This window comes from Pogoniulus pusillus, chromosome 13 (genome assembly GCF_015220805.1).
Source record: "Pogoniulus pusillus isolate bPogPus1 chromosome 13, bPogPus1.pri, whole genome shotgun sequence".
Taxonomy (NCBI): Eukaryota; Metazoa; Chordata; class Aves; order Piciformes; family Lybiidae; genus Pogoniulus; species Pogoniulus pusillus.
The window spans coordinates 32,024,167-32,052,095 of record NC_087276.1 but is presented as its reverse complement, the minus strand read 5'-3'; the positions used below and the strand labels follow the sequence as shown (position 1 = coordinate 32,052,095).

At 48.9% G+C, this 27,929-nt stretch overlaps 1 protein-coding gene across 1 annotated transcript; it reads right to left on the bottom strand.

Moving 5' to 3' along the window:
- Positions 1-12: 12 nt before the first annotated feature.
- Positions 13-27,887, bottom strand: ABCC6 (ATP binding cassette subfamily C member 6). Its single transcript, XM_064153890.1, has 31 exons — positions 27,583-27,887; positions 25,790-25,966; positions 25,334-25,459; positions 24,561-24,698; positions 23,428-23,553; positions 22,793-22,854; positions 21,903-22,034; positions 20,215-20,427; positions 18,986-19,163; positions 18,412-18,573; positions 17,304-17,396; positions 16,581-16,784; positions 15,880-16,026; positions 15,092-15,179; positions 14,743-14,812; positions 13,949-14,075; positions 13,300-13,476; positions 12,746-12,913; positions 11,348-11,531; positions 10,811-10,874; positions 10,162-10,279; positions 9,018-9,225; positions 7,770-8,080; positions 6,941-7,140; positions 5,452-5,578; positions 4,800-4,901; positions 3,918-4,064; positions 3,282-3,440; positions 2,876-3,042; positions 2,230-2,424; positions 13-1,721 (listed from the first exon to the last, which is right to left on the bottom strand). Exons 1-31 carry the CDS (start codon positions 27,634-27,636, stop codon positions 1,613-1,615), a joined length of 4,533 nt encoding a protein of 1,510 aa, XP_064009960.1. The 5' UTR covers positions 27,637-27,887; the 3' UTR covers positions 13-1,612.
- Positions 27,888-27,929: the final 42 nt, after the last annotated feature.

Here is a 27,929-nt window from a genome sequence, read left to right as displayed (position 1 = left end):
ATAACTTCTAGATGTTGTTTCAGGTTCAAAATTTATTTAGTTTTTAATTACTATTTTTTGTTTTCTGCCCTGGAGTGAGGTTTGGAAAAAGTAGAGGGAAAGAACTGCCTCTTACCTGGTACTTGAACACCAGTGTGGCAGTAGGCATTGACTGTTAGTATCTTAGCCACTTGTCCAGCAGAAACTGGGTGAAGAGGCAGCTGAAGAGCTGTTGGAGAGGAAGCTGGTGTGTCTTGCTGCTTTGGGTTGACTTTTGCCAGTTTGGACTCTTCTATCCCCTCCCCCATCACTCCTTTTTATACTGTATTTACTTGGTCTTTACTCAGGAGACCTATTTCAATACTTGATTCTGGTTTTATTTCATTAACAAGTCTCAGTGAACAGCAGCATCTCAGTGTGATTTGTTTGTCACACCCTTGTCTTGTGATTCCTGAGGAGAGACCTGGGGGCAGCTCTGACCACAGCTCCCCAGCACTTTGGGAAGCCCAGGAGGGGCTTTGCTTCCAGCTGCTCTCTTGGTTTGTTGCAGTCACCTCTGAAAGACAGCCCTGCCAGAGGCTCTGCAGCACCAGGGTTGCTCATGCAGCAATTAAACTTGCACTCAAGAAGAAAAACATGAAGGAACCACCAGGTCCACAGGCAAGTCCCTGCTACTCTCTCCATCTGCCAGACTCTTACAGTGCAGGGATCAAAGGAGGACACTTCCTCGACTCCTGATTCCCTGTGGACAAATTCCATTTTGAAGTGATTGTATTGGCATTTGGATGTCCTCTGCTGTGACCAACCACCATCTTTCAGCAGAGCTGTCAAAGCCTTGAAGCAGAAGGGCCAATGCTGTGCTGCTCACTCCCAGCCATGTTACTCCCTGCACCAGCAAGCCCATGTCTAAAGCTGGCTCCCTTCTGCCAAGCAGGCTGGCAGCCCTTTGCACAGCACTGTTCACTTGGGGCCCCTCCAAAGCTGACACAGAAAGAGGAGGAGTGGATTTGAGCCCCAGCTCTATGCTCTCGTGCTCAGTGGCATCTCACTTCCTCTTCCTTACTACCTCAGAGTTTGTGCACTGCAGGTGACGAGATCCAACTGCTGTCCAGTGTCCCCACCTGTGTAACAGTGCTCAGGGGAGCAGTCCTTAAGACACTGGCAAAAGACTAAATTTGTTCTGCTTGGAACTTGGAGAAGCTGTAAACAGGTAAGTTTGCTTGCTTGCTGCCACTTCAGTTGTCACCTGCTGTTCATAAAATCTTGTTGGCTTCAAAAACCAATCTGTACCTTTCAGTGTGTGTCTGGGTCCCATTTATGGTGCACATTGACATGCTGTGGTGTGTTTCTTTGGCTTGTTTGCTGTTGCACCATGAAAGCAGCCAGACACTGAATTTGAGTGGCTCCTCTTCCACACAGTACTGAGGTTTTGGTGTCTGGAAACACAATGATAATGGAATTGAGTTGCTCCTGGAGAGTGTCTCAAATCATCCCTTTTCATCTGCTTGCTGTGCTTCTGGGTCAAACAAGGTTTGGTTGAGCATCAGGCATCTTAGAGTGAAACCAGCATAACTCAATTATGAGATCAATCATTCCTGATACTGGTGGCATTATGGGATACAACTGGAGTGGGTCAAGCAAGGCCTGATTCTTTCATCAGTCTGTAGAACAGTCCCTTCTGAGCCACTAGCTGCTCCAGCGTGTCAAATTCGGCTACCCGACCGTTCTCCAAGACTAAAATCCTGTGAATATGAAACCAGAAGTGTAAGCCCCTGGGGATGCAGCAGTCACAGCAGCTCTGACAGACTTACTGATTTCTAAAAGGAAGCGCAGTGCTCGCTTGCTACTTAACCAAGCTGTTCAGCAGCTTTGTGTCTGGGAAACAACTGTGGGATAGGTTTCTGGTGAGTCATTATTCAGGTACTGAGTGTGTGGGAGGAGACATTCTTGGCAGCTGAGGCTGGAGTAAGGTTTGCCTTGGACTGGAGCAAGGCAGAGAGCTGTAGCTGTGGTTTTGCTGTTAGGGTTGGGGGAAAGGGATGTGGCAGAGCATGAAAAGCATCATATGGGAGGAAATGATCTTCCATTGTGCTGTTGGTGTCCGGTGGATTTGAGATAGCTGACAGTCTCTAGAGCAAGGCTTAGAGAGTTACACAAGAGGACAGGAGTGAAATTGCTGTTCACTGTGCTGTGTCTGGCAGCCACAGGCTGCCTGTGACTGCTTTCCTCAAGAAAGTGGCTGGAACCTACCTGTCACAGTCCATGATGGTGTTTATCCGGTGAGCTATGGTTAGCACTGTGCTGTCTTTGAACTGAGTCCTCAGGGTGGACTGAATCTGGAGATCAGTTTCTAGATCTACTGCTGCTGTGGCCTCATCAAGAATGAGGATTTTGGCTTTCTGAAGAAGTGCTCTGGCCAGACAAACCAGCTGCTTCTGACCGGTGCTGCAAGAAGGATGGTAAATTGAGAGCAGCAGTCCCTTTTCCCTGGGGTCAGAACACATGTGATGAAAACAGGAATGGAAACTGGATTGTTTCCTTTCCCTGACAGGGTGATTGAGGCTGGTGGCACTGCAGGTGACAGCACGAAACCACCTGAGGAAATGGAGTGCATGACTGTGGCACCTGTGAGGTCTGCACTTGGAGCAGGGCTCCAGAGTTTTAAGTACTCCAGGAACACAAGCTGCCACAATGATTCGACCTCAAAGGACTTCCACTTGGTGTCTTAGGACTGATTTCATGCTGTTGGAAAGGAGAATAAAGCAGCAGTTTGCTGTCTGGGCCCCTTTTTTTATTTACACCTTCACCCGTTTGTCTGTAGTGAATTGCCCCACTAGCTGTTCTGCCAGCCCACGTGCTAGCACTGCCCTGCTACAGTCTCCTGTGGGGAAGGTACCTTAGAGTTCCCCCTTGGTCAGTGCACTTGTATTCCAGCTGATCTGGCAAGTCTGCAACAAAGGGCTTGAGCTGAGTCTGTTCCAGAGCTGTCCAGATGTCTGCATCCGTGTATTGGTTTAATGGGTCAAGATTCATTCTTAGAGAGCCCGAAAACAAAACTGGATCCTGAGACAGAGACAGTACAGACAACTCCTGAAATCAGCTCCTGAAATGAGCTCTCCAGTTTTCCCTGCTGTGTGCAGCTCCAGGGCTGCTGTTCTATTGAATGGGAGACTGGCATGGAATAGAGGTTGCTTCCAAACCTGCAATGACTGAATTCCCTCTGGCCACAGAATCTTTAGGAGCTGTTTCTAGGTGTGAAGACTTTAAACACTGCTGAAGTACTTTGGAAATGGATTTCCTACCTGGGGAATGACAGTTATCTTGGTTCTGAGGTCATAGAGACCTAGCTGGGCAATGTCCAGCCCATCAATGAGGATTGCTCCTTCTGCAGCTTCCACTAATCGCAGCAGCCCCACAGCAAGAGTAGATTTCCCGGCTCCTGTTCTTCCAGTTATGCCAATCTGTGAAGCACAATGGAAAGCTTTTTGATTTCCATGTTGACTGTTTCCCATGGCTGGAGAGGTTTGTCCTGCTGCCCTTTTGAAGAGAGACAGCTTTGCAGGGATTAGCTCTTCAGGGCTGCTCAAGATGCACAGAGTCCAGCAATGCTCTCTTAAAGGGAATCACTGCCAGCTTGCACTGGTTTTGTATGGGCAGGAATGTGGAAAGCCTTTGATGGGAAAAATTAACTATGAGACTCAGCAGCTAGAACAGGGCCTTGATGTGACACTAGACTTAGAAAGTGAAATTCCTTTGCTGTAGCTCTGCTAACTTTGTGACGTGAAATGTCAGGCAGGTGAGTGGCTAACGTGCGCAGCAGTGTGGCAGATGGGCTTGTACTTCCCTGCAGCTTTCACACCACACCTTGGTGTACCTCCCAGATGTGATGATTGCAGAGCCCTGCTCACAGGCTGGAGCTCTCGAGTGGCTTTGCTCACCTTCTCATGCCCATTGATGGTGAGACTGATATGCTTCAGTGACAGCTCCAGCTGTGGCCTGTACCGCAGGCTGTAGTTCCTGAAATCAATTCTTCCTTCAGTGAGCCAAACTTGACCTTGAAGTTCACCATTCAGGGTCCAGGGTGCCTGAACAGATGAAAGCAAATGGCAGGGTATAAAGCTGATGTCTGTTTTCAGATCAAGTGGCCATACTGGTCAAGAAGCTTAAGAAGGCATCTCTGCCAAATCCCCCCAACCTGTGTACTGTTTCTAAAAGACAAAAAGGCCTCTGCCTTTCCTACTGCACAGTGCTGACTTGTTCACTTGATGCACAGGTGCCAGCCACCTGAACTGGAAGCATTTGTTTCCAAGTCAGAATTCTGCCATTATGAGTGATTCAGTAAGGAAAGATTTATGTGCCACTATAAAAAGGACAGTGAAAGTCTCCTTTAGTAGGCTCTTGGGGCAGCAGATGGAGAAAGCATTGTAGTGGTTGCAGAACAGAAAGGACTGCACTGGAGACTTTTAGGGGCTAAAAGGCCATTTAACAGCCATCAGCTGTCAGTTGCATCTGACCTGGTGCAATAAATGCATACTCCAAATATGGGCAGGAAGGGAGCTCATTGCACAAGCATTACCAAGTGAAGCTATTTTAATGGCAAGCTAACGCCTAACTTTCTTCAGGAAGTAATGATGGTTACAGGTTAGAAAACAAGTCAGGGCAGCTGGATAAAACCCCAAATGCTGCAGTTCCTGAAAGGAAACAGAACTGGCCTTTCAGAAGGGGAAAACTAGAGCATTGGCCAGGTGGACTAGAAGAGTTATTTAATTTGCAGAGATGATTGCCGCTGCTATTAAGGTCAGTGGTTGATGATCTACTACCTCCTTAGGAGTCCTGGAGTATTCTCTCACTCTCTCCACAGACACAATGCTATTCTCTAGTTCTGTCCAGGCTCTCACCATCCAGTTGAGAACACCAGTTATCTAGCAGGAGGAAACAAGAATTAGGGCAGATAAAAGTGTTGACCTGGACTTGCAGGGGATGTGGTACTTAGTTTTTATATATAAAGATCTCTTCAGCCAATTAAGAAATTGTCCCTGAAAAGGCTAAACATTAAGGATAGATCCTTGTGAAAGGCTGTAAAGCTGTGTTTACAAAGAGCCTGCCCAGCTGCTTGTCTGCAGAGAATTAAAAGCTGCTGGCTTGGATGCTAGAAGATAAGGGAGCTGTTTCTTAGGCTGTTGTGCACTAGTCTAGAAGCAGATAAGGCAGCTGCTGAAAACCCTGCTTCAGTTGCTCAGAGCATGCTGTGGTTTGATGCAGATGCAGGAGGGAAACGATGGCTGCTGCACAGTTGAGATTCAGTCCCCGTGGGGTCGTGTTCCACGTGCTTTGGGTGTCAGTAGCAGCTGCAAGGTTCGTTAGGAGAAGGCATCCAGAAAGCCACAGAAGTAGTTACGGATTTCTTAGAAATCCCAATGCAAGTGTCCTTTGAGGACAGGCAGCCATGGTGCTGCTGCAGCACGGAGTTACCTGGAGAGCACATGAGACGGAGAAGCCAGCAGCACCTGGGCTGAGCTGCGTTCTGCCCACTGCTGCAAACAGTGCTGCAAACAGCACAATACCATTGCCTAGAAACTCCAGGTTTGTAGCAAGCCACCTGCAAGAGGAGCAGAGAGTACAAGGGTGGTGCTGGGTGCCCTCTTCCTTACTCCCAGCAGAACCTATGATAACTTTGCTGGGATACAGGATGCTCAGCAAAGCTCCCATCACACCCTGATAGCTCTTACCCAGCCACCTGGGAGCTCATGAAGTCCAAACTGGTTGGATTATAGAATCATAGAATCATAGAATCAACCAGGTTGGAAGAGACCTCCAAGATCATCCAGTCCAACCTAGCACCCAGCCCTATCTAATCAACTAGACCATGGCACTAAGTGCCTCATCCAGTCTTTTCTTGAAGACCCCTAGGGACGGTGCCTCCACCACCTCCCTGGGCAGCCCATTCCAATGCCAATCACTCTCTCTGTGAAGAACTTCTTCCTAATATCCAGCCTATACCTCCCCTGGCACAACTTGAGACTGTGTCCCCTTATTCTATTGCTGGTTGCCTGGGAGAAGAGGCCAACCCCCACCTGGCTACAATGTCCCTTCAGGTAGTGGTAGACAGTAATAAGATCACCCCTGAGCCTCCTCTTCTCCAGGCTAAACAGGCCCAGCTCCCTCAACCTCTCCTCATAGGATTTGTGCTCCAGGCCCCTCACCAGCTTTGTCACCCTTCTCTGGACATGTTCCAGCACCTCAACATCTTTCTTGAATTGAGGGGCCCAGAACTGGACACAGTACTCAAGGTGTGGCCTGACCAGTGCTGAGTACAGGGGAAGAATAACCTCCCTTGTCCTACTGGCCACACTGTTCCTGATGCAGGCCAGGATGCCACTGACTCTCTTGGCCACCTGGGCACACTGTTGGCTCATCTTCAGCCTACCATCTATCAGTACCCCCAGGTCCCTTTCCTCCTGGCTGCTCTCCAGCCACTCAGTCCCCAGCCTATAGCGCTGTGTTAGGATTTTCTTCAATGCCTGCCAGCACTCAGTGTCTTAGATGAGCCAGTCTACCAGGTCTCACTCTGGCACGCCTCATTTCATGCCTGGTGGCTGCTGGCTGTACTGTCTGATGGGTTCTGCATGTACCTTGGGCACTCTGGCATGTGATGATGGGCCTCCCCAGCTGTGCACTGCAGCTTGCTGCCTTTTGGACACCAAGCGATACCTCCAGTAGCATCAGCCTGTATGTGCCCAGCCACACCACACAGCTGGGAGCATATTTGTTGTAAGGTGCACGCTGCCAGGGCTCTAAGGCTGCAGTGCAAGTGATAATGTCACTGCCCTACCCTGAAAACACTCTGCACTACTATCTCACCTCTTGTGTACCTCCACCCAAGCCCTAAGAGTGTGGCCATTTTCACTTTCCAAGGCTGTGAGGTGAACTTATCAGGCTTTTTGACACTGCAGATTGGTACCTGTCAGTGACTGCTCCTAGGAAGCTTGCTCGCTGGTGCTCATCCACCAGGAAGTTGTTCTTGCACAGAAACCTCTGCTGCTGCTTGTGAGCACGGATCACACTGCTCCCCTGGAAGGTCTCCCAGATGTGGGAGTAGATGGGTGACCTGCTGGCAGCCTCTATGCGTCTCAGCTGGCAGGAGGTGACGACGTAGAAGTGCTGGTACAAAGGCAAAGGGGAAGTGATTAGCTTTATGCCTCCGTGGTGGTGCTGCACAGAGGGTTTGGGAAGGCCTCATCATCTGCAATCGTATGTACAGTTCCAGAGTTCCAAACCTAATGTGCGGGTGGGAGATGCCCTCCAAGGGGGAGGTAGAGTGTCCTTTCCCATCCTCATTAAGAATAACCTTGTGCTTAATGCAGAGAGCCAAGGTACCCTGAAGTGGCAGCCTCCAAACTCACACTTATTGTCCCTGCAGAGCAGCCCTTTGTTTGATGGAGAGCAGAGTGTGCTCACTCTTACTTGCCCTTCCCTCATGTTCAGTCTTTGCTGGCAAAGCATTAAGGTTTCAGAGCCCCATGGACAGCTTGTGTGGATAAGGAAAGGTCTTGTGAGTGCGTTTACACTAGTGGAGACAAGGGACATAGCTCTAGGTAGGGTTTGACATCAGAAAAGCACAAGCCTCTGTGAGGTCTTTGGGCTGCTTTGGAAGGCTGAGGTGATGTGGGAAGAGCCACTGACATTACTCCTGTGCAACTAGTTTCTGCACCTAAGAAATGGACAGAGACTTTCTGTAGGCCAAAGCTACGCTGCTTCAGCCTCTGCTGTGTCTTGATCTGAGCTCCTACCTGGAATGCAGCATAAAGAACAGTCAAGGGCACTATAGCTGTTGCTGCCCATGGAGTAGCCACTAGAATGGCAAGGTAGATCTCCAGCAAGTTGAACAAGAAACCCAGCAAGGACTTGAGCTTGTCAGGGATGACAGAATCGATGGCATCCATCTCTTTGGAGAAGCGGTTCAGCAAGTTTCCAACGGGTGTTTGCTCAAAGAAGACCATTGGGCATCTAGCAACGTTCCATAGCAACTGCACAAATAGCTTGTGTGATGCTAAGACCCCACCCAGAAGGACTGCAGCTGTGGCGACAAATCTGCCAAAGGCTGTGATACAAAAAAACAGCGCTCGTTACAAGGCCTCCACAAACCCCCCTCGGGGCCGCATGGGAATGTCTCTGCTAGCGATGGAGCCAAGCTGCAGCGCTGCAAACTGAGCTCCCCTCCCTGCAGGGTAAGGCAGAGGGGCAGAAGACCCTCTAAGCAAGAATGACAGCCACGGATCCAGCACCTAAACATGCAGGCTGAACTCTCCTTCTTCACAAAATGGGCTTAACTGGGACTACTTTGAATGACTCCACACCTCCGCTTCACTGTAGGCATGGAAGGGCTGCCAACCCTTCCCACTCTTTTCCACACATTGAAAACTTTTTCCATCTTTTGTCCAGATAATTTTCTTCTGCCACTGAAACAAGCCTAGGGATTTTGAACTTTCTTCCCATTGTTTAAAAGACCAGCTCGAAGAACCAACCCCCTTTCTAAAGAGCAGGATTTAAAGAAATGAAGAATTCCTCACGTTCCTCTTTTATTCTCCCTTTACACTTAAAGTTCAGCCTGAAGAAGAGTTACCACTGCTTCTTTATACAATTGACTTACATTGGAGGAATGGAAGGGGATAACAGTTAGAAAAATGTGCAGAAGGTGCTGGATCTATGGGGGCAGGTTAGAACAATGATCCTGTAGTTCTTTAGAGGGTCAGGTGCTTTAATTGCAGCAGGAAGTACAAAGGAAGACACTATGCACCATGGTCTGCTGAAAGGCACAGGAGACCACCTCTGGCACACCGTGGAGTAGAGTTTCAGGCAGTAACACTGGGAACATTGTTCAGATCCCCTAGCAATCCTCTGTGTATCACAGCCTGTAGTTTTAGGTCCCAAGCCAAACCTTTAGGGCTGGTGCCAAGAGCCCATGGGTATGTACTTTATAGTCTTAGAAAACACCCTAGATATGGAAATAGAGAATTAGGTGAGCAAGTTAAACAGACCTTGAATGACTCCCAGTGCACCAAAGACTCCAACTCTCATCGCTGTGTGCTGTTGTGTCCCGTTGTGAACAGGGTCATCTGCCCACGTGCTGAGCCAGTGCCCACGACAGAAGGACACAGCTTGCTGGGCTGTGAACAGCAGGAGGATGTATGCACACAGAGCTGGGCCTGCTGCCTTCAAGTAGGCTGCATAAATAGAAGCGTTAACCTGGAGTGACACAAGTGAGGAGAAGCAGAAGTAGAGGTTGGGAGGGTCAAGCTTGTTAGCAAGGAAAAGCAGCTGCAAACGAATGATTATTATAGCCTATCAGATTGGTTAAATGTCACGAGCCATAGCAACCAGCTTAGGTTTTGAGGCTTCTTTGTGCTAAGCAGTGACCTTCAGGTGCTCCCTGCAAGCTGGGATGTATTCACTGAATGCCTGGATGGGTATCTGCTGAGCAGGAGAGGAGCTCCTCATCTGGCTAATACTGTGCAGCTCTAGGGGAAGAGCTGCCTCCTTGGGGGTTTTTGACTTCTCTCTTCTCAGCACCACTGTGCAGCCTTGGCTGGTTGCTTCTTTCCGTTTTACTACTGTTGCTGCCATGTTCCCCAAATAGCTCACCTCATCCATTCCTGACAGCTCCCAGCTGGAATCCTATGTTTGTTTCTTCCCTTTCACATTACCCCCCCCCCGCCTCAGCCTCTCGAGGTGTTTCCCTTGGGCAAAATGAGAACAGCAATGTGCCTCTTTGTTCCTTTCCGCCAGTCTCAAAGGTTTATGGACAGACTCAAGATTACACATCCCTTGTAATCTGGTGTCTTCCATCCTTAACCACCAGCTTGCCCTGCTTGCCTCAGTGCACTTTCTCCCTTCAGGTCAGCTCTTAAATCAGGATCCCTCTCCTCAAGTGGTCATACTTCTAATGGCTCCCTGTTTCCATATTGTACATGCATTATTGCTGTTTGGAACCTGTGCTTGAACTGAGGCATTCAGTGAGATGCAGTTTGTGTAGCTAACATAATGCTGACATGGCTTTGACTCAATTATAGGGCAAACCTGTACAACTCAGCTGAGTTCTCTGCAGCTGCACTGCCTGCCAAGAGAGGGTCAGCAACAACCCTTGGCCGTGTCCTTGCCGCTGTAGCGAGGTGCTGTGCTTACCCTGCCGCGCTGCGTTTTCTCTCCTTCGGTTAACCTTCCCTCAGTGGCTGCAGCAGAGGTACAGTCTTCACTGCCAGGAATGGTCTCCCTTCGCACAGCAGGTTTGACTGAATTGTCGCTTCACAAGGAAAACAAAAATCCCTTCCATTATAGCCAAGGCAGTATTTCAATGCCAGAGCTCCTTACCCACCCATCCCTATATTCATGCATGTCTCCAAGGGTACAGCTTTTGGGAGCCTCCAGTGACCCCAACTATTGCCTGTAATTGTCACAGGGACTGGGCTCTGTGAAGCTGTTGGCAAACAGAGACTATAAGCATTTACTAGCTGTGTCTGGTTTGAAATGTGCCAAGCTGACAGCCTCCCTGGGAAGTGAACAGCAAGCAAAGGCATCGACAGGCCTCGGACATGAGCTCTGGAACACATTCTGTCCCCGCGTGAGATGCGGAGGGAATGCTGTTGTAAGCGCTGCACCCAAGAGCAGCTTCTTACCTCATTTTTACAATTTTGCTTGTTTATTAACTGTTTTGCTTATTATTAATTTGCAGATCAGTTCCAAAGCAGTTCCATAGTCAGCAAGAGTTTGCAGGTTGGCTGGTATGGGCTTTTTGGAACACGTTCCTCCGCCTTTGAGGCAGCTTTAAGCTTACCTAAAGAGCCTGTCCTGTGATGGACCATTTCTAGAGGTGATGGTGCCTTTGGTGTCTTCCACAGCTGCAAAAGAAATGCATTGTTTTTTCCTAAATGCTTTAACATCCCTTCTAATCCTGGATAGCCTTGGAGAGGCTGGTGCTACAAGAGAAAAGATTCCTTACAAAGAATTGTCTATAAGGGGAGAAATAACAAGGTGAGACTTGACAAGGACAGCACCTATAGGGGGTAAGGCAGTTTCCTGCATGATCGTTGTCTACTCAGATGGAATTGCTTATTCAAGAGCGAGTTTGGAGGTGATGAGTCATCCCCTGTGACAGGCATGTTTTTCCCCAGTGACAGCTGCTTGTGATTTGGTCTCAGCTTTAGATAGCCATAATAATATGTAAGATGGGCTTTGCCAGTTTTATTCTTGTTTTACCTCTTCCCAGTTTTCATCAGCAGTCTCCCCTCCCAGTTCTTTAATGCTAACTATAATACTAAGGAAACAATTGGCTGCTAGATCTAGGAAGAATGATTGCTACTCGTTTTGTTACCTGGAAAAGCGTTGCCTGCCTTCTCTTCTGCAGCAATGTGGGAATGAAGGAATTCTGCAAAAGGCCCATTTCTCTGCAGGAGTTTTTGGTAGGAACCAACTTCTGAGATTGCTCCATCCACCAGAAGAACAATGCTGTCCACTTGTGGCAGAATGTTGACTCTGTGAGTCACCAGCACGCGAGTCTGCTTGAATAAAGAGGAGCGACTGCAATGTCCCCGCTACTAAGGGTGAGTTAGGAGGCTTGCTAACTGCCAGATACCTCAGTTACCTATTCCCATCACTCTGACATCTCTTTGATTAAGTCACTCTTTGCAGCTCTGTGCCTGTTTTGATGCAGGAGTCAGTGAGTGGGGGGGAGGGGTGTGGGAGGCTGTAAAGCAGAAAGATGTTAAGTGGAGCGTATGTCGCATTTATTGTCACCAATGCCGACATTTCAGAATCAGATTTGTGCCTGACAATGTCATCAGCCTGAGCGCAGCTCCTTTTCTGAGCATGTCTGCACAGATAATGACATGTAGGAAAGGCCACAGGCAAAGCTCCTCTTCCCCTAGGTATCACATCGGCACCTTCTAGATTGCTACCGTGTGGCAAAGCCCTCTGACTGCTGCTCCAATCTGATACATTATTTCCTTGCCAGTCGTTTCAATACAGTAATTACATCCTGGCGTTTACTCCCAATCCACTTGAAGAGAAAGGTATTTGTACACAGACCTGTCTTTTTCAGTTGAGCTTTCTAATGAAAGCAATCACCTCTTTTCCTTCCACAGTGTGAGACTGAATCCAGCACTCATAAGCAGTTTACTCTGTGAAGCCACAGAGCTGCCTTAGCATCCCTGCTCGTGCACCCACGTTTATCCTCCAGACTGTTTGACAGCAGAGACGTAGCAAGGCTTAGCAAAGTGCAACTAATGCAAAAAGGAGTGGAAGTGTTTAAGATGATGTTAGTGAAGAACTTTTGGGTGATAAGAACTGAAAAGGTGCTACTGAACTGTTCAAAAGTGATGAGATCAGACGTGGTAAGATACAGCAAACTGGAAGGGACCAGACAATTCTCTCCAGATGCACTAGAAGTAAATCTCAAATAGGGAAAGGGATAATGCTGATGCAAGAGCAAAGAACAACAAACTTCCTGTAAAATTAAGTCTTTTAAAAGAACCTAACTGCTCAGTTTTCCTCCTCCTCAGTGGGATTTACTGTAGGGCTTCGATGTGCTGTGTGGACTGCAGGGGTTACCCATTCCACTTCCAGTGACACTAACTGTAGTACCTGCTGCCACTAGCAAAAAAGAATTTGGAAGCCTTTGCTAAGGTGAGGAAGCCACCTTCCTGGAAGGGTTTCCAAGGTCCTGCTAACTGGGTACCTTTGCAGCTGTGAGCAGTGCTGGTTTAGAACACACCTTGTCTTTCAGTAAGCCGCTGGGTCCAAGAACATGTTCAAAGATGTGCTGTCCAACACAGGCATCAACAGCTGAGAGTGGGTCATCGAGTAGGTAAATGGAAGCCTTCTGGTACACAGCACGAGCAAGGCTGACCCTTTGCTTCTGCCCTCCAGATATATTGATCCCCTGTAAAAATGTACTGACACTGTTATCTTGGAGCTGCAGCTACTCATGAAGTGTTGGCTCCATTTTACACTGAGATTTGATGACTTCCTTATTTTGATATCAGTGTGTTTCCCTCCCACCCTCCCACCAGGACTCTTGAGAGCCAGATTCTCTTGAGCACCTCCAACTCTCCTGGCTTTATAGAATTATTTATTACTGTATTTAAGTATCTCTCATGTTTCTGGTTAGATTAACTGTCAGGTTTGCTACCAGGCCAAGTTAAATCGTGGCCTGACTTCTCAGAAGTTACTGAGCACCTGCTTTCTGCATGTTTAGTCTTTTTGTAGATGGTCTAAGTGGTAGCTACTCAGGGAAAACGTGGCCAAAATATAAACCTAAGCCAGTACCTTCTCTCCTATTTCACTCTTTTGCCCTGCAGGGAAGCTCTCCAAATCAGGCCGCAGTGCGCAAGCATCTATCACTCTATTGAACCAGCTTTTATCCATCTCCTTCCCAAAAAGAATATTATCTTCCACTGAAGCATTCTGTATCCAGGCTTCCTGGGGGACATAAGCTGTGGTGTCCTACAAAAACAAGAGTGGAGGAACAACAGCACTCTGTTTTGTAAGCTCAACTTGCCACTGTGGGAAGCCATCTTTGAGGAAAAGCTCCTTCAGTTAGAGCTGGAGAAATCTGGAATGATCATCACCTTTAACAGTGCTCTGGAGGGCTTTGCAAAGATAGGTCTGCACTCAATGATCATTAGCTTACACAGGAAGAAACAGAGGTGCCAGGTCCATGGATACGATTTACCAGGCTGCCACTTCAGCTCACTGTCAGAGTGGGAATCAGAATGGGACCTTGGAGATCCTGTTCCCATCCCCAAAGCCAGGCTCATGCAGGAGGCCTTAAGCACCTTCAGATAATTAAATGCAGGCTGCTAGATATAGCTTTTATTAAAATTCAGCAATAAATGGATATTCATCAAGTACCTGATGCATTAGTTAGTAACTTACTGCTCCTGAAGATAGCCTAATGCTGAGGGGAAAAATTCACCTTGATGGTGATGCAGCCATCTGTCTTCTCCAGCTCACCAAGTAATGCTGCCAGCAAGGAGGACTTTCCAGCACCCACCTGGCCAACTACAGCAAGCAAGGAGCCTTTGGGTACAGTAAGATCTATCCTACAGACAAAAGATTAATTTCCTTTCACCCTTTAGACATACTTTCTGAAGAGAAAACGATTGGAATTCTTGCTGTTGTTTTGTAGTAACGCACTGGGTGACCCCCCACGTCTTGTGCTTGAGAGCTCCGTGCACTGCGTTACTCTTCCCATCACACTGACTTTCTGCGGCAGAAGAGGGTTCATCCCTTCAAAGATGCCTCCAACCAGGAAGTGTTCATCCAAATTTCCCCCTGAGTTTGACACCCACATCCAAGACCCACATCCCCACTCTGGAGACAGCCTAGCCCAAAGCACTGGAGATAAAACAATCCTGAAGATGAGAACTTTTCAGCACTGCTCCTTCTCTAAAACTGAAGTAATCCTGCAGTTGTCATACATGACATCTGCATGCCACCAATGCCACTTCCTTAGTGCCTGGGCATTCCTGCTCACAGAAGCACCGTGTGTAAAGGAAGCAGGCTCCATGTATTCTGAGGCACTCCCCACTGATGTGCTCCCAGGCACAAAAGCAAGACTTCAGAAGTTTCAGAATTTAACATTAAATACGAAGCAAACTGAGAAGTCTCCAAATACTCCACAGTGGCTTCACCTAGACCCCGAGGAATTAGTTCGTTTGGCTTCCACCCTGACCTACAGAACTGAGATGATGAAGGGTAAGTCTGTACCTTCTAAGACAAGGAGAAGTCTCTTTGCTCCAGCAAAAAGTCCCATTTCTTATGGTGATACTTGCCTGTTCTAAAATAAAAGGAGAAATAGAACACTGATGAATTCAAAGACAGGCAGAGAAACATCCCTGTGACTGTTTCAGTGTGTATTTGTACTGCGGAAAAGGATGAAAAAAAGGGGCTAATTAGCCACAAGGTCAGATTGCACTGACGAAAATCAGTAGCCTGAGAGAATGTGACAGGGAGGGGCAAAATGTTCCTCTGGGTCAGCAACGGCAGGCTAAGAGTGGAAGCTGGCCACTGGCAGCTACTCATCTTCCAAGACAAGAGGGCTAACACAAGAGCTCACCGCAGCCAGAAGTGCTTCGACTGGAGCTCACAGGGTCCAGTTCCTCCAGACTCAGAAAAGCTGCTAAGCGGTGTAGAGACACCTTGGCCTGAAGTGAGGAAGCACACGAAACAAAGATTTAGAGTAGGAAGGGAGCTAAAACTCTAAGTGGGGCCTCAACTGGAAGACCCACATGATTAGGCACCATGACGGCGATGCCGTAGGCTTAGAGGGACAAATGCAACTATTCCATCTGTTAACTGCCTCTGCTTTCCTTCAGCTTGGCAAATCCCCATACCCTTCCTTGTGTTTTCTGTTCACATAGTGAAATCATTACTTTCCTATCAAATCCATCCTGCACTCTACCCACTCATTGCTGCTGCACATGAAGAGCTGTGACAATCTTCTTGTAAGTAGAAAATTAACTTCCCAGTTGCTTACTGGACAATGAGTCACTTTTCCCTTTGGCCTGAGCTAGCAGGTTTCCACTGAGCTCCCATGGAGATTTTGCCCTATCTGTTCTGATTTCTGTGATGAAAAGCACAACTGGGAGCACCTCTGAGATGCAGTGGTGCTTTTGAGTTGCTTCCAAAGGCTCCAGAGGTGTCCCTGCTGACTACTGTGTCCATCTATGGAGCCTTGCTGAAAAACAATATTAAGCAAGCCACTGTAGCTGCAAGTCCTTGCACTTCGGTTTTGCAAGACCAATCAAATAGTCAGCTCTGAAGTTCAATGCCCTAAGAAAGCTTTACCTTTGCTAATGGTGATATGTAAAACAACCCCCTTGTGGCCCAGAGCCTGCAGTTCACCTGGACAGCAGCGTTTATGGAGAAGGGCAGGAAGGAGTGCGCGGTGTTGAGAATGTTGATCAGTGTCACAGACACAAAGGCCTTCTGAGCGTCCAGGACGTGTGTGTCATCCACCAGTGTGTAGACAGCAAACATGGCAAAGGCGATCTGAAAGGTGCAAAGGGACAGCAAACCACTTGCTTCAGACAGGGAAGGGAATGGGTCAAGACTGATAAGCCCTTCCTCAAGTGTCTGGAACCCACTTAGTTACATTAGGCTATCCCCCATACACATGGGACCCATCCTGCAAGTACCATTGGCAACATTCTTGCATGTTGGCGGCAAGACCACGTCTAATCACATGACATTTGTTCTGCTGTAAGGAAGTTTTGGTGCTGCAAGGAGAAACCACAGCCATTTCCCATTGAAAACACCCACAGTGAGCTGCAACAGTAAGTGCAAAAGCAGCTTGTGCAGCTGCTGACTGTGCCGTGGCCTGTTTGCCTTGGAGGCCTCTGGGTGGTTCTTGCAAAGCAGGCTCAGTGTGCCTGGGGCACATTGTCAGGCCATAAAGGTCTGTCTGTTTTGGTCCACTGCAGCTCAGCAAGTCCTGTGAGACCCTATGGCAGATATCTTAGCTGTCCCACGGGAAAAATCTGTCCAGACAGGAAGAGAAAGAGAAATGGAAGGAATAAGACAGGCTCTATGTAAGAGCCACTCACCAGGAAAGTTGATGAATGGAAAGAAGCTAGAGATGCTGCAAAGAGAGTCTGAGATCGTTTCAGGGCCTGAAGCTCCTGCCCCCGGATGCCAAGCACTTTCTCCATGAAGGCCTTCTCCCAGCCATACAGTTTGAGCACTTTCATGTCACTGAGAATGGCGCTGGTGAGCTCGGCACGCTCATCTTTATATTTCATCTGGTTCTCCTGTCAGAGGTGTTTGAGTTGTATCGGTTGTAACAGGTTGTATGTCTAACAGGGAAAAACCCTTTACCCCTGCCTGTGAATCCTGAATAAATTTCCCTGCAGTTAAGCTGTGTACATTGTTTGGCTTATCAATCTTCCAGGCTGGGAAGCATTCTGTTTTTCACCTTCAGAGCTTTACTTTTACTGTCAATATATAAAACTCAGGATAGGTGGGCACACAAGGTAAAAGACTGAGCGTGCAAAAGCTTACTCAAACTTCAAGCAACTTCACAGCTTTCTATGTTCCTTCAGACAGCCCTGGTAGGCACAGATAATAACTATTAAGCCATCACTTCACGTCAAATGCCAGTGATATGCTTTTTTTTTCTTCTCCTACTGCCTACTGTAATCACCAGAAACCTTGGGTTCCATGTGATCCTCTCCTGGAAGAGCATGGCAGCCTTTAACTTAGATTTAAAAGTAGTATCCTGGCACAAATCAAGTCAGGAAACCACTTCATGTTTATGAAGTGAAATGTACCTGAAACTGACTTCTCTTCTTGGTGATGATGAAATTCAGGGGCAAAAGGAAAAGGAACACAGCAATCGAGGTCAAGGCAGATGGCCCAAGAAGCTGCCAGGAGAGAAAACGGAAGAGGAAGAAGTGGGGATTACTAGAAACAACGTCTTTCCTTGCACTCCCCCTGCTCACTTTCCCTCCTCCTTGAACGTAGGCCTAACATCCCTCATGGCTAACACCTTCCTCTTGCCTTTGCCCTTCCTGGGAACTGTGCTCTCGGAGCACTGCGCTTTGTTATATCTCCAGGGAGGATAACTCCTGTCACCATTCCCTGCCGAATTTATTTGCTTCCCTTTTAGGAACTAGGGTAGTGCTGAAGGCCACCCAAAGCACGCTGGCAATTTGACTGAGTCTGCTTTTGGCTGAGGAGGACACCTCCTGGCTGGCTGAAGCTAGTGACGCAAACCAACACCAACCCCAGCCCCCCCATCAAGGTATTCTTGTGCCGTAAGTAACTCAGCTTGTCTGAATTTGCATCAGCTAGGGAGAGCAAACGGTACTGAGGCAAGTACCCTTGGCCATCAGGGTTCACAGCGCCTCGTTGTGCCACGGGAGAGCCTGCTTCTCAGGGGTTAGGGACAGCTCTCTGCACACTGCTTGCCCTTTGCTCACATACAAACATCCTCTGCACCAATGGTCTATGAACACTAGCAAACAAAATGTTAATTATGCTCCAACTACATGCAACCACATTCAGCTTGTAAAAGCCACTGGAAAAGGAATGATGATTCCTCAGCACTCAATACAATGGCTACTAATTATCCAAGGCTGTAATATCCTGCCAGCCATGAGGAACTGTCCTGGTTAGCAAAGGAAGGTCTCAAAGGCCTCTGGAAATCTGGCAATCAAGTGTCTCTATAATGTTGACACTTCCATTTAGCAAGCTGCCAAAACCAGGGGCTAAGAATTAGGGCTTTATCCTGCTAGGGAAAAAAAATATTAACTGAATTAAGGGGTGGGTGGTGGGGAAAGAAAAGATCTTTCATCATTCTTTATTTCTGATTCAGGTTTTGCAATTCCTTTTTCCTTTGATACCTAAAATAGAATGGGATTCATAAGCACATTTTACCTGCCATAAGAAGATAAAGCAGATGATAATCCTAATGGGAGCAAGCCAGGTCCCATTAAAATAGACAATCAGATCCATTAGCTTTTGGACATCAACAGACACCAGATTGACAATCTCTCCTACTGTTGCTGCTTTCCTTGATGCATTTGACAGAACTAGGACCTGGACATGGCAGAGAGGAAAGGAAAGGTGTCATCAAACAACAGCTTTTGTCCAAATGTCATGCAACTTCCATTTCTCTATAAAGGAAAGAGGGTGAAAAGTTATCCAGTCCTAGGTACTGACAACGCATTGCTGCCTGGGATATGGGACTTCACTGTAAGGTGAAGAATCTACTCCTTTCCTCAAGCATAATCCACAGCATAGGAAAGTTTATGTTGCCTTTTCTTCTTTCCTTTGCTTGGCTTTTCCTTCGCTTGGCTTTTCCGTCAGAGGTTACCGTCTTTCAGAGATGAATACAGCACAGAGCCACATCCTAACAACATCTCCCCTGACAGCATGTCCCAGCAATGTTGGAACTACTAACGTAGGGCTAGGATAAAAAAGGAAGCTGAAAAGGAAGCTGGAGACTCACCTTCCTGTAGACAAGCCCTGTCACTGCAGTTTTCAGTCTCAAGCCCAGAACAAGGCACGTGTACATGTATCGTTGTTCAAACAGAGTCTGGAGACAAGCCAAGAGGAACAGAGTGAAGGCACAGAAATAACCGTGCCAGCTGGGTGCCTCTGGATCCTCCATGAACTGCAGGAAAAGGCTGTGAGGCAGGAGCAAAATGTTAAGGACTCCACGTAGAAGTGCTGAGTATCAGACAAAGTGCTTATCTGTGTTCTCTCTGGCTCATGTTCACCACTAAAACTGCAGATGAGATGAACAAGCTGTGTCTTACAGTGTCCTGACTGCAGACACTTAGCCACTCTTGGGTTTGAAGTAATCACTGATCTCAGAATCTTCATTTTCAGTGTTAAGGATGGCTCCTGCATTTAATCAATTTCTCAGAAATATGTGAATTAGGAGTCATAACCTAAGGAAGTGGTAGACATTTCCAGAGCGTCTCCTAGTCATTAAGAAGTGATTCTGCCTTAGAAACTGCAGTTTAATGCAGTTTACTGCAAGGTGCTCTTTAATAGGGGAAATGGAGCCTTTGGACTGCATCAGGTGGCTGTCAGTCTGTGCAAATCATAGAATCATAGAATCAACCAGGTTGGAAGAGACCTCCAAGATCACCCAGCCCTATCCAGTCAACTAGACCATGGCACTAAGTGCCTCATCCAGTCTTTTCTTGAAGACCTCCAGGGACGGTGCCTCCACCACCTCCCTGGGCAGCCCATTCCAATGCAAATCACTCTCTCTGTGAAGAATTTCCTCCTAACATCCAGCCTGTACCTACCCTGGCACAACTTGAGACTGTGTCCCCTTGTTCTATTGCTGGTTGCCTGGGAGAAGAGGCCACCCCCACCTGGCTACAATGTCCCTTCAGGTAGTTGTAGACAGTAATAAGATCACTCCTGAGCCTCCTCCAAACAACACACCCTGCTCTAGGAATGTGCCTGAAAGGCTTAGTGCAGCCTGTCCCTTCCCCTGCTGGAACACAGCAGCAGAGGAAGTCTGCACATCTTCAGACAGCGGTTTGAGGTTCTCTCCTGCTGAGCTGAGTGTGGGCTTGGCACGAACGATAATGCAGCCCTTTTACCAGCAATGGATTGCAGAAGGTGTTTGGGTGCCCACCTCTGCGGGTGCTGGCATACACAGCTCTGTGACACAGCTCTTGTACATGTGACAGCAAGACGTCCTAAATCCACACATACCTCAGTAATCTGGGGGTAGAGAACAGGAAGACATCACAGATAAGTAAGCAGACAGTGCTGAGAAGGAAATGTGTTCCAAACATGCTCCAAAACGCTTTCAGTAATGGCTTGCTCTGACTGTGCTCTGACCGCAGCAGAACCTCTGTCTCTTCAGCTTCTGCTATGCTGCTTTCACTCTTCTGACCCTTTTTAAATGTAGCAGACTCCTTTTTGCTGCAGAAAGAAACAATGAGGAAACTAACTGCAACTGGAGAAAGCTTGGGGACCTTGTACTGAATACCTGACCCTGAGTCTCATGCCATGTCTAGCAGAAAAGCGCATCAAAAGATGATCCTTCTCGCTGGAGGCTTAAGTTCTGTGCTTCTGTGCATGGCAGGGTCTTCTCCAGCAGCTTTCATCACCTCAAATGAAATCTTGCTCAAAGTGTGGTAGTTTGAGGGATCCAGGTCCCCCTTAACCAAAACCATAGGGACAGAGGCCCAGCCCACGGGGATGGACCTGCTCACCCCAGGATACTGTAATGTTGTTATTCTAGTCCTTTTCCGGTATCACAGCTTAAAAGTTCTCTTCTCCTCCCTGCCTTTCTTGCTTCCACTTCCCCAAGCAACACTCTTGTCTTGGTCCGCGGGGAAGTTGGTGGGCAGGTCACTGAGCCACTGAGGCTTTGTAGGCTCAGCTGCAGGGGAGGGGGGGGGCAGTTTCAGTCAATCCTTAGGCTGATTGAGGGTGGAAGGGGTGGAGGATTCTAGGCGGCCAGTTTGGGCCAAGGGAGTCTTGTGCTTATTCTGCCTGACTGCCTTTTGTATACAAGCTCTTGTAAATAGAACTTCTCTTTAAAACCTGCAGTCAGCGTGCAGCATCCTCATTCTCACTCCTGAAAAGGGGCAAGAGCTGATTCTGACCTCAGAACCAGGCATGCTCGTGGCCTGAACTGGAACACAACGGAACTCACTCACCTGAAAAGGCCCCCGGGTGCTCTCAGCAGAGCATCACTCAGGCCATTTTATGTGTACTGCCCTTCCTTGCTCTTTGGTGGACAAGCAATCCAGACAGACTGAACCTCTGAGCCATTCTCTTGCCCAGACGGGAAGCCCTCAGCAGAGCATCTGGTCAAAGCCTGAGTACCTGCTCCAGCACTCTCTGGCTGCAGGGACGGCAGCCTGTGCCGTGGGGGCACACCAGCGCCTTCCAGCCTGTGCCGTGGGGGCACACCAGCGCCTCCCTGCCTGTGCCGTGGGGGCACACCAGCGCCTCCCTGCCTGTGCTGTGGGGGCACACCAGCGCCTTCCAGCCTGTGCCGTGGGGGCACACCAGCGCCTCCCTGCCTGTGCCGTGGGGGCACACCAGCGCCTTCCAGCCTGTGCCGTGGGGGCACACCAGCGCCTTCCAGCCTGTGCCGTGGGGGCACACCAGCGCCTTCCAGCCTGTGCCGTGGGGGCACACCAGCGCCTCCCTGCCTGTGCCGTGGGGGCACACCAGCGCCTCCCTGCCTGTGCCGTGGGGGCACACCAGCGCCTTCCAGCCTGTGCCGTGGGGGCACACCAGCGCCTCCCTGCCTGTGCCGTGGGGGCACACCAGCGCCTCCCTGCCTGTGCCGTGGGGGCACACCAGCGCCTTCCAGCCCGCGTGTTTACAGAATCCAGAGGCAGGAGAGAAAGCGCCCAGCTGGGTCTAACCCGAGTACTCACTGCTGGGGTCTACTACAACACTTCCTCCACTCTCTTTCAGCCCGAGCAACAATTTCTTCGGAGGAGTCCTCTTTCCTCACTGGCCACAAGTCATCCACCTCCAAGGTCCGCTGGCAGCCTTTCCAGAGAAGCCTGCGGAAGACACAGACTGCTGTAAGGCAAGCACAGAAGCATCTGCTGTGCATGTAGCATTCTCCAGATGGGCTCGTAGTACACCACTGTGAGCACCTAGGGGCTGACAACACTGCTCAGGAACAGCCTCTTCTAGAATAGAGATGGATGTTCAGAAACAGCAGCTTTGCTTCAAACTCCTGTGCTGCCTTCTGCCAACATAACAAGGACCTGACAGGAAGCCCCAGTTTCTAGTCTTGGGCAGTGGAGAACAAAGTTCAGTTTAACCTGCTCTGTGGCTCAGTGAAAGACAGATGAGGCTTTATCAGAGCAGACACTAGGCTCAAGGTATGCTGCTCAGTGTTCAGGAGTTGCCAAGCTGGGCCAATGTCCTCAATCCACTGTTTCCTCCTTGCCCAGCATTTGTTATAGGAAGGTCTGGCAGTCAGACAGGGCTGTGGTTGGTGTACAGCCATCTTTTCAGACTGTTGAGTTCTACTAGGAGGCCACAGGAAGGGTATTTGGAAGGTGGGGGAGAGAGTTACCTAGATTCACAAAATTCATGTTCTGAACTCCTTCGAGAAAAGTAAGTGAATTGTTCATAATTCGACCTTGTGAGAACACTTCAAGTCTTCAGAGAAAGAATTTAAATCCTCACTGCCTAAGCTAACTTGAGGGCTATTTCCTACTGGCTGTAATCTATGCTCTCCTATGATGATGAAGGTTTGGTTTCTTTCTGATACTCCAGTACAAACATGTCTTTTTCTGTGTTTTCTTACCCAGACAACCACCAGTATGTAATTTTGGAAAGAAAAGAGGTGCTGGCTTCTGGACACTGATTCTGATGGAAGGAAAAAGATGGGTGATATTTTTATGTAGAAAAGGGCATGTCCCAGATGAATATAGTCCCCATCTCTCTTCCCAGGAAAAGCAATCCAAAAATTACACCCACCCCCCTTTCATTGACCCTGACAGTGTCAATGCGTTGTGGAGAATCAATGGGATCAGCACACACTGAAGAGTTAGGCTTTGAGCAATGTCTCAGATGGAGGACCAAGGAACATCATTCTTCATAGGCCAAGACATTTATGTTTTGAAGCACTGAGCTCTGCCACACTCGTGCCTCAGACAGATTGCTGCTGCACAGGAGACTGTGAGGGGGCAATATAAGCCCTGTCCACTGCTCTCAACACAAACGAACACAAGTGTGGAGAGCAGAGCTTTGGAGTTTTCCAAAACACACAAAGAGACAAGGCACTGCCATTCCAAATCCCAGTTCCCTTTTAAAACCATTGGCCTTTACACAGAGTGCTGCACCGCCTCCCAGGTACTCATCTTCTTGTGCATCCCCATACCTCTGAAGTGCTGCTAGAGCAATGAAGCAATGCATTATGAAAAGCTGTGTTGCACTTACAGGATTGTTGACAGCTTTAGAGAAGAAGGGAGGCTGATCGACTAAGCAGAATAGCACAAGTTCTCCTAGCACCAGGCTAGCATAAAGGTAACTTGTAACATGGTGGAAATGGTCTTCCAGGAAACCCTACAAAACAGAAATGTTGTTGACAATGAGGTAAGAACCTCCACGTGAAATTAGTGGAGAAAGGTGGCCACAAGCTCTGGTTTTAGGTTCAAAGCATAAGGTGTATTTATTTAAACATTGTTATGTAAAGCTACAAAACTGAAACTGGAATGTAAGAAAATGCTAAATAATGAACATATTTTCAGTGATGACTTTACTGTAAGACTCCACAGCAATCAAGCCAGAGATACAGTGCATCATTACTTAGGGAACTCTGTGCATGCTGAGGGAGAGGCTCCTAGCTCCCCTGCTGGGATGAACTGCTGAGATACTGAAGCTGCCAGGTTCTATTATAAATGCTGTGTCTAAGGGGCTCCACAAAGGGCACTCTAATTAATTCTGTGAATGAGAAAAGCCAAAGAAAATGTCTCAATAATTTTGGAACCATATTTTGGTGTCAAGAAGTGACAAGGTGTTATTTCTACAAGACACCTGGTGCCTGAGTATCACTCAACACAGCAGGAAAGAGCAAGTTCCCAAGTTCTGTCTGGCAGCCACGTATTTTCCCTCTGTTACTTAAACACACAGGTAACATATTTTTTCCTTTATTCCTTGCTGTGATGGAATGGTACAACTGCTTGCCTGAGGAAAATGGCCACTGACAGTAACTCTTAGATGTCTCAAGCCAGCCAACACTCCTCCACAACCAACATTCACCACAAACTCCAAGTAAGGTAAAGGTGTAATCTATCAACACCTTTGTGCTGACACAAACCCTGGCATATTTAGTGGCAGCCTTTAGGGTCATTTTGCTTTTCTTCATATACAAAGTCTGCTGTATTCTCAGAAAACCACACTCTGCCTGCACTGGAAGGTTTAATGTGGAGATGACAGCCATCAACCCTATTTCTCAGCATCTACCTTAACTGTGGAACTGGGCTCTCTGCCTCACACCAGTGAGACAACATGAGCCCTGTTGCCCAGAGACCTCATACCTCTGTGTGCTAAAGGTACACTATTTCACTTACTCTTTCCAGGGCACGCTGGACTTTGGAACTAAACATCACAACTGCAGCCATGAATGAGAGCAGCCAGTATATCAACAGGATGCCTGAAGACTGGATGCCTGACATTCTTTCTGCTTGGGTAAGGAACATGGCAAGGATCTGTGAGGAAGCACAAAACTGTCTGGATAAATAGCTGGTAATGGAATGCCAAGCTTAGTTATGGTACTAACAGATACAATAGAGGCAAATCAGTTAGTTTCCTGCCCAAACATTTCAAGATTTTCAGAGCTGCACTACTGTTCCTAAAGGCTAAAACCAAACAAAGCATTGTGTGCAGTTTTGTGCTCAAGAATGTCCCTCCAGAAAGGGGAGGTAATAAAACTACAAGAGGGCAAACAGCCTGGGAGGACCTAAGCTGTGAAGATGCAATGACAGAAAGGCAGGGCAGGCACTAAGGTTGAGGAGATCCTATTTCATTCTAAATCCCACTAAATCCCATACTGTGGTTGTGAGAAACTAGATCTTGCCCTCTTCTTGTGAAACCTCTTTCTAGACACTGCTACCTCAGCTCTCGCCAGCTGTACTCCGCCCACAGGGACCAGAGCTGTAGGCCCAGCATTCTGCCCCAACTCCAAACCCCTGCTGTGTCACGCAGCAGAAACTCACAGTGTATGTCTCCAGTCTTCTCCCATCAGCTATCTTTGTGCCCAAAGACACTGAGAAGACAGGCAATGCAAGATTCAACCTAGGAAGGCTATGCTGGGCCACACACAGAAAAACAAAGGAAGAATTACCATTGTGATTCCCACTATGGCAGGACTAATGAGGAATGCTGGAGCTTGTGAGATTCCTTGGCTTATTTCCCACAGTATGAAGAAGACTTTAGCAAAACACAGTATTACCAGGATGACTCCAAGGACCTGAGGCAGAGACAGTAAACAGGGGTTGGAGAAGACTGAAATGGTGATGGAATGATCTACTAACCAGAATGCTCCAAGCAGGCTTGCAGATAAGACTAGACAGGTGAAGAGCAGGTTTGAAACAGAGACCATTGAGACAAGGAATAGGGAACCAAATGGAAGTACAGGGCAGAAGATCTTATGACAGTGCTTCCTACAACTTTTGCTGATTTATACTGACCTGACTCAAGTAAATGTCAAAGCAAACAGGTATGAATCATCAGATGGTAGTTAATGATTTAGAAAAAGTAAGTTGTGCACCAAAGGTCAGGCTCCATCCTCCACCCTTACCATTTTGGTTTTGAAGATGTAGGACATCCTGATGTAGCCTTTGTTTTTGTGTCGAAGATACAAATAGTAGAAAGGAAAACAGATCCAGAGATAGGCACAAGGGATCCAAGCAATGACTGTACTCTCAAAGCACTGGGTAAATCTTGGGGTGCCTGTATACCATGTCTGGTTCCAGTCCTGCCACAGAACCAATACAGAAGTGAAACAGTGAAGGTACCACATGCAGAATTTCACAGCAGATGCAAGCTGCTCATGCTGGGACTGAGACCTACTAGAATGTGAGAGGCACTCATATTAAAGTTGCACATGTGACAAACACTTGACAGCAGAGTGGCTGCTGAAGAAGAGTGAGGTGTTGCAGCAGAGGGGGAGAGGGAAGACTCAGCAGCAGCATTCTGGAGGGAACAGAAGTATAAAGAAGGGGAAAACACACTGGAAAAATGTCAAAGTAAGGGCATCATGTATCATAACTCCTGAGAAAAGAGGAAATTGAGGTTATAAACTGTGGGTTGAGAAAATGTAATTTGGGAATAAATAGTGCTGGCATTTGGGAACCATTAGAAGAGGCAGCAGCTTGTGGAGGTGGTTCAAGTCCTTTATCTAGGGACACGATGCAAAGCAGGCTAAGGGAAAGAAATAACCTGATGTGAAGAGGCAGAGGATGGGGAGGTATCAACCATGAGGCTGGCTGGAAATGCAGGTGAGGCTGTACTGATCACTTCATTAGAGCCCTTCTGAAGGAACTCCAGCAAATACCTGGGGGTGCTGGGAGAGAGGAGCTGAAGAGGAGGCAGCAGTGTACCCAGATGGGCAGCAAAGCCAATGGCATCCTGGCCTGGCTCAGGAGCAGTGTGGGCAGCAGGACAAGGGAGGTTCTTGTGCCCCTGTGCTCAGCACTGCTCAGGCCACCCTTTGAGTACTGTGTCCAGTTCTGGGCTGCTGAATTCAAGAGAGATGTTGAGGTGCTGGAAGGTGTTTGGAGAAGGGCAGCAAGGCTGGGGAGGGGCCTGGAGCACAGCCCTGTGAGGAGAGGCTGAGGGAGCTGGGGGTGTGCATCCTGCAGCAGAGGAGGCTCAGGGCAGAGCTCATTGCTGCCTGCAGCTGCCTGCAGGGAGGCTGTAGCCAGGTGGGGTTGGGCTCTGGTGCCAGGCACCCAGCAACAGAACAAGGGGACACAGCCTCAAGCTGTGCTGGGGGAGGTCTATGCTGGATGTTAGGAGGAAGTTGTCAGAGAGAGTGATTGGCATTGGAATGGGCTGCCCAGGGAGGTGGAGTTGCTGTCCCTGGAGGTGTTGAAGCAAAGCCTGCATGAGGCACTTAGTGCCATGGTCTGGTTGCTTGGCCAGGGCTGGGGGATAGGTTGGGCTGGGTGAGCTTGGACGTCTCTTCCAATCTGGCTGACTCTATGATGCTATGATTCAAGTCACCAAGGGGACTACATTCAAGTCCTCTCCTGCCGCGGCCCTCGCCAGGTTTACCGCAGCGCGGTGAAGAACCAGGCTGTGCCCTGCGAGCCCGCAGCAGCAGCTGCCGAGGCACTACGCGGGACCGCCGCCGCGCTCGCACCGCGCCGCTGGCTGCTCGGGTGGTGCTGCCCCACGGAGCGGCTCTCCCGGCCGCACGCAGCAGGACCCCCGCACGCCCCGCGGCCGGCCCGGGGCTGGCCGCCGCCACCGCTCGCTTCCTTTGCTGGCACCGCGGGCTGCAGGCCGCAGGGCAGCTCTTGCGGGGCTTGCCTCTGAAGAAGCAGCCCGGCTGCGGGACGGTGCCGCGGCGCTCGGCCTCTCACTCACCCAGAGCCCAGACGAGCCCTCCTGCGACCCGCAGAACGCAGCCATCGCCGCCATGGCGCCCGCACAGCTGGCGGGCGGGGCGGGACGCCGATGGCGCCGGACCCCGTGCTCGGTGTCCCGGCACCCGCTGCAGCTCCAGCGGGGCACGGCCGAGGGCTCCCTCGCCTCAGCCCCAGACACAGGCGGGCATCCCAGTTACGGCCTGGCTGGGGAGCAGCGGCACTAAGGAGCTTGGGGTAGTCCCCAGGGAGGGGCCACCGAATGCTCCGGGTTTCGTAGCACGCTGGGGAAGGCCGCCCGCGGATGCCGGTCCGTCCGCAGTCCGCCGGGCCGACAGGGGGCAGCAC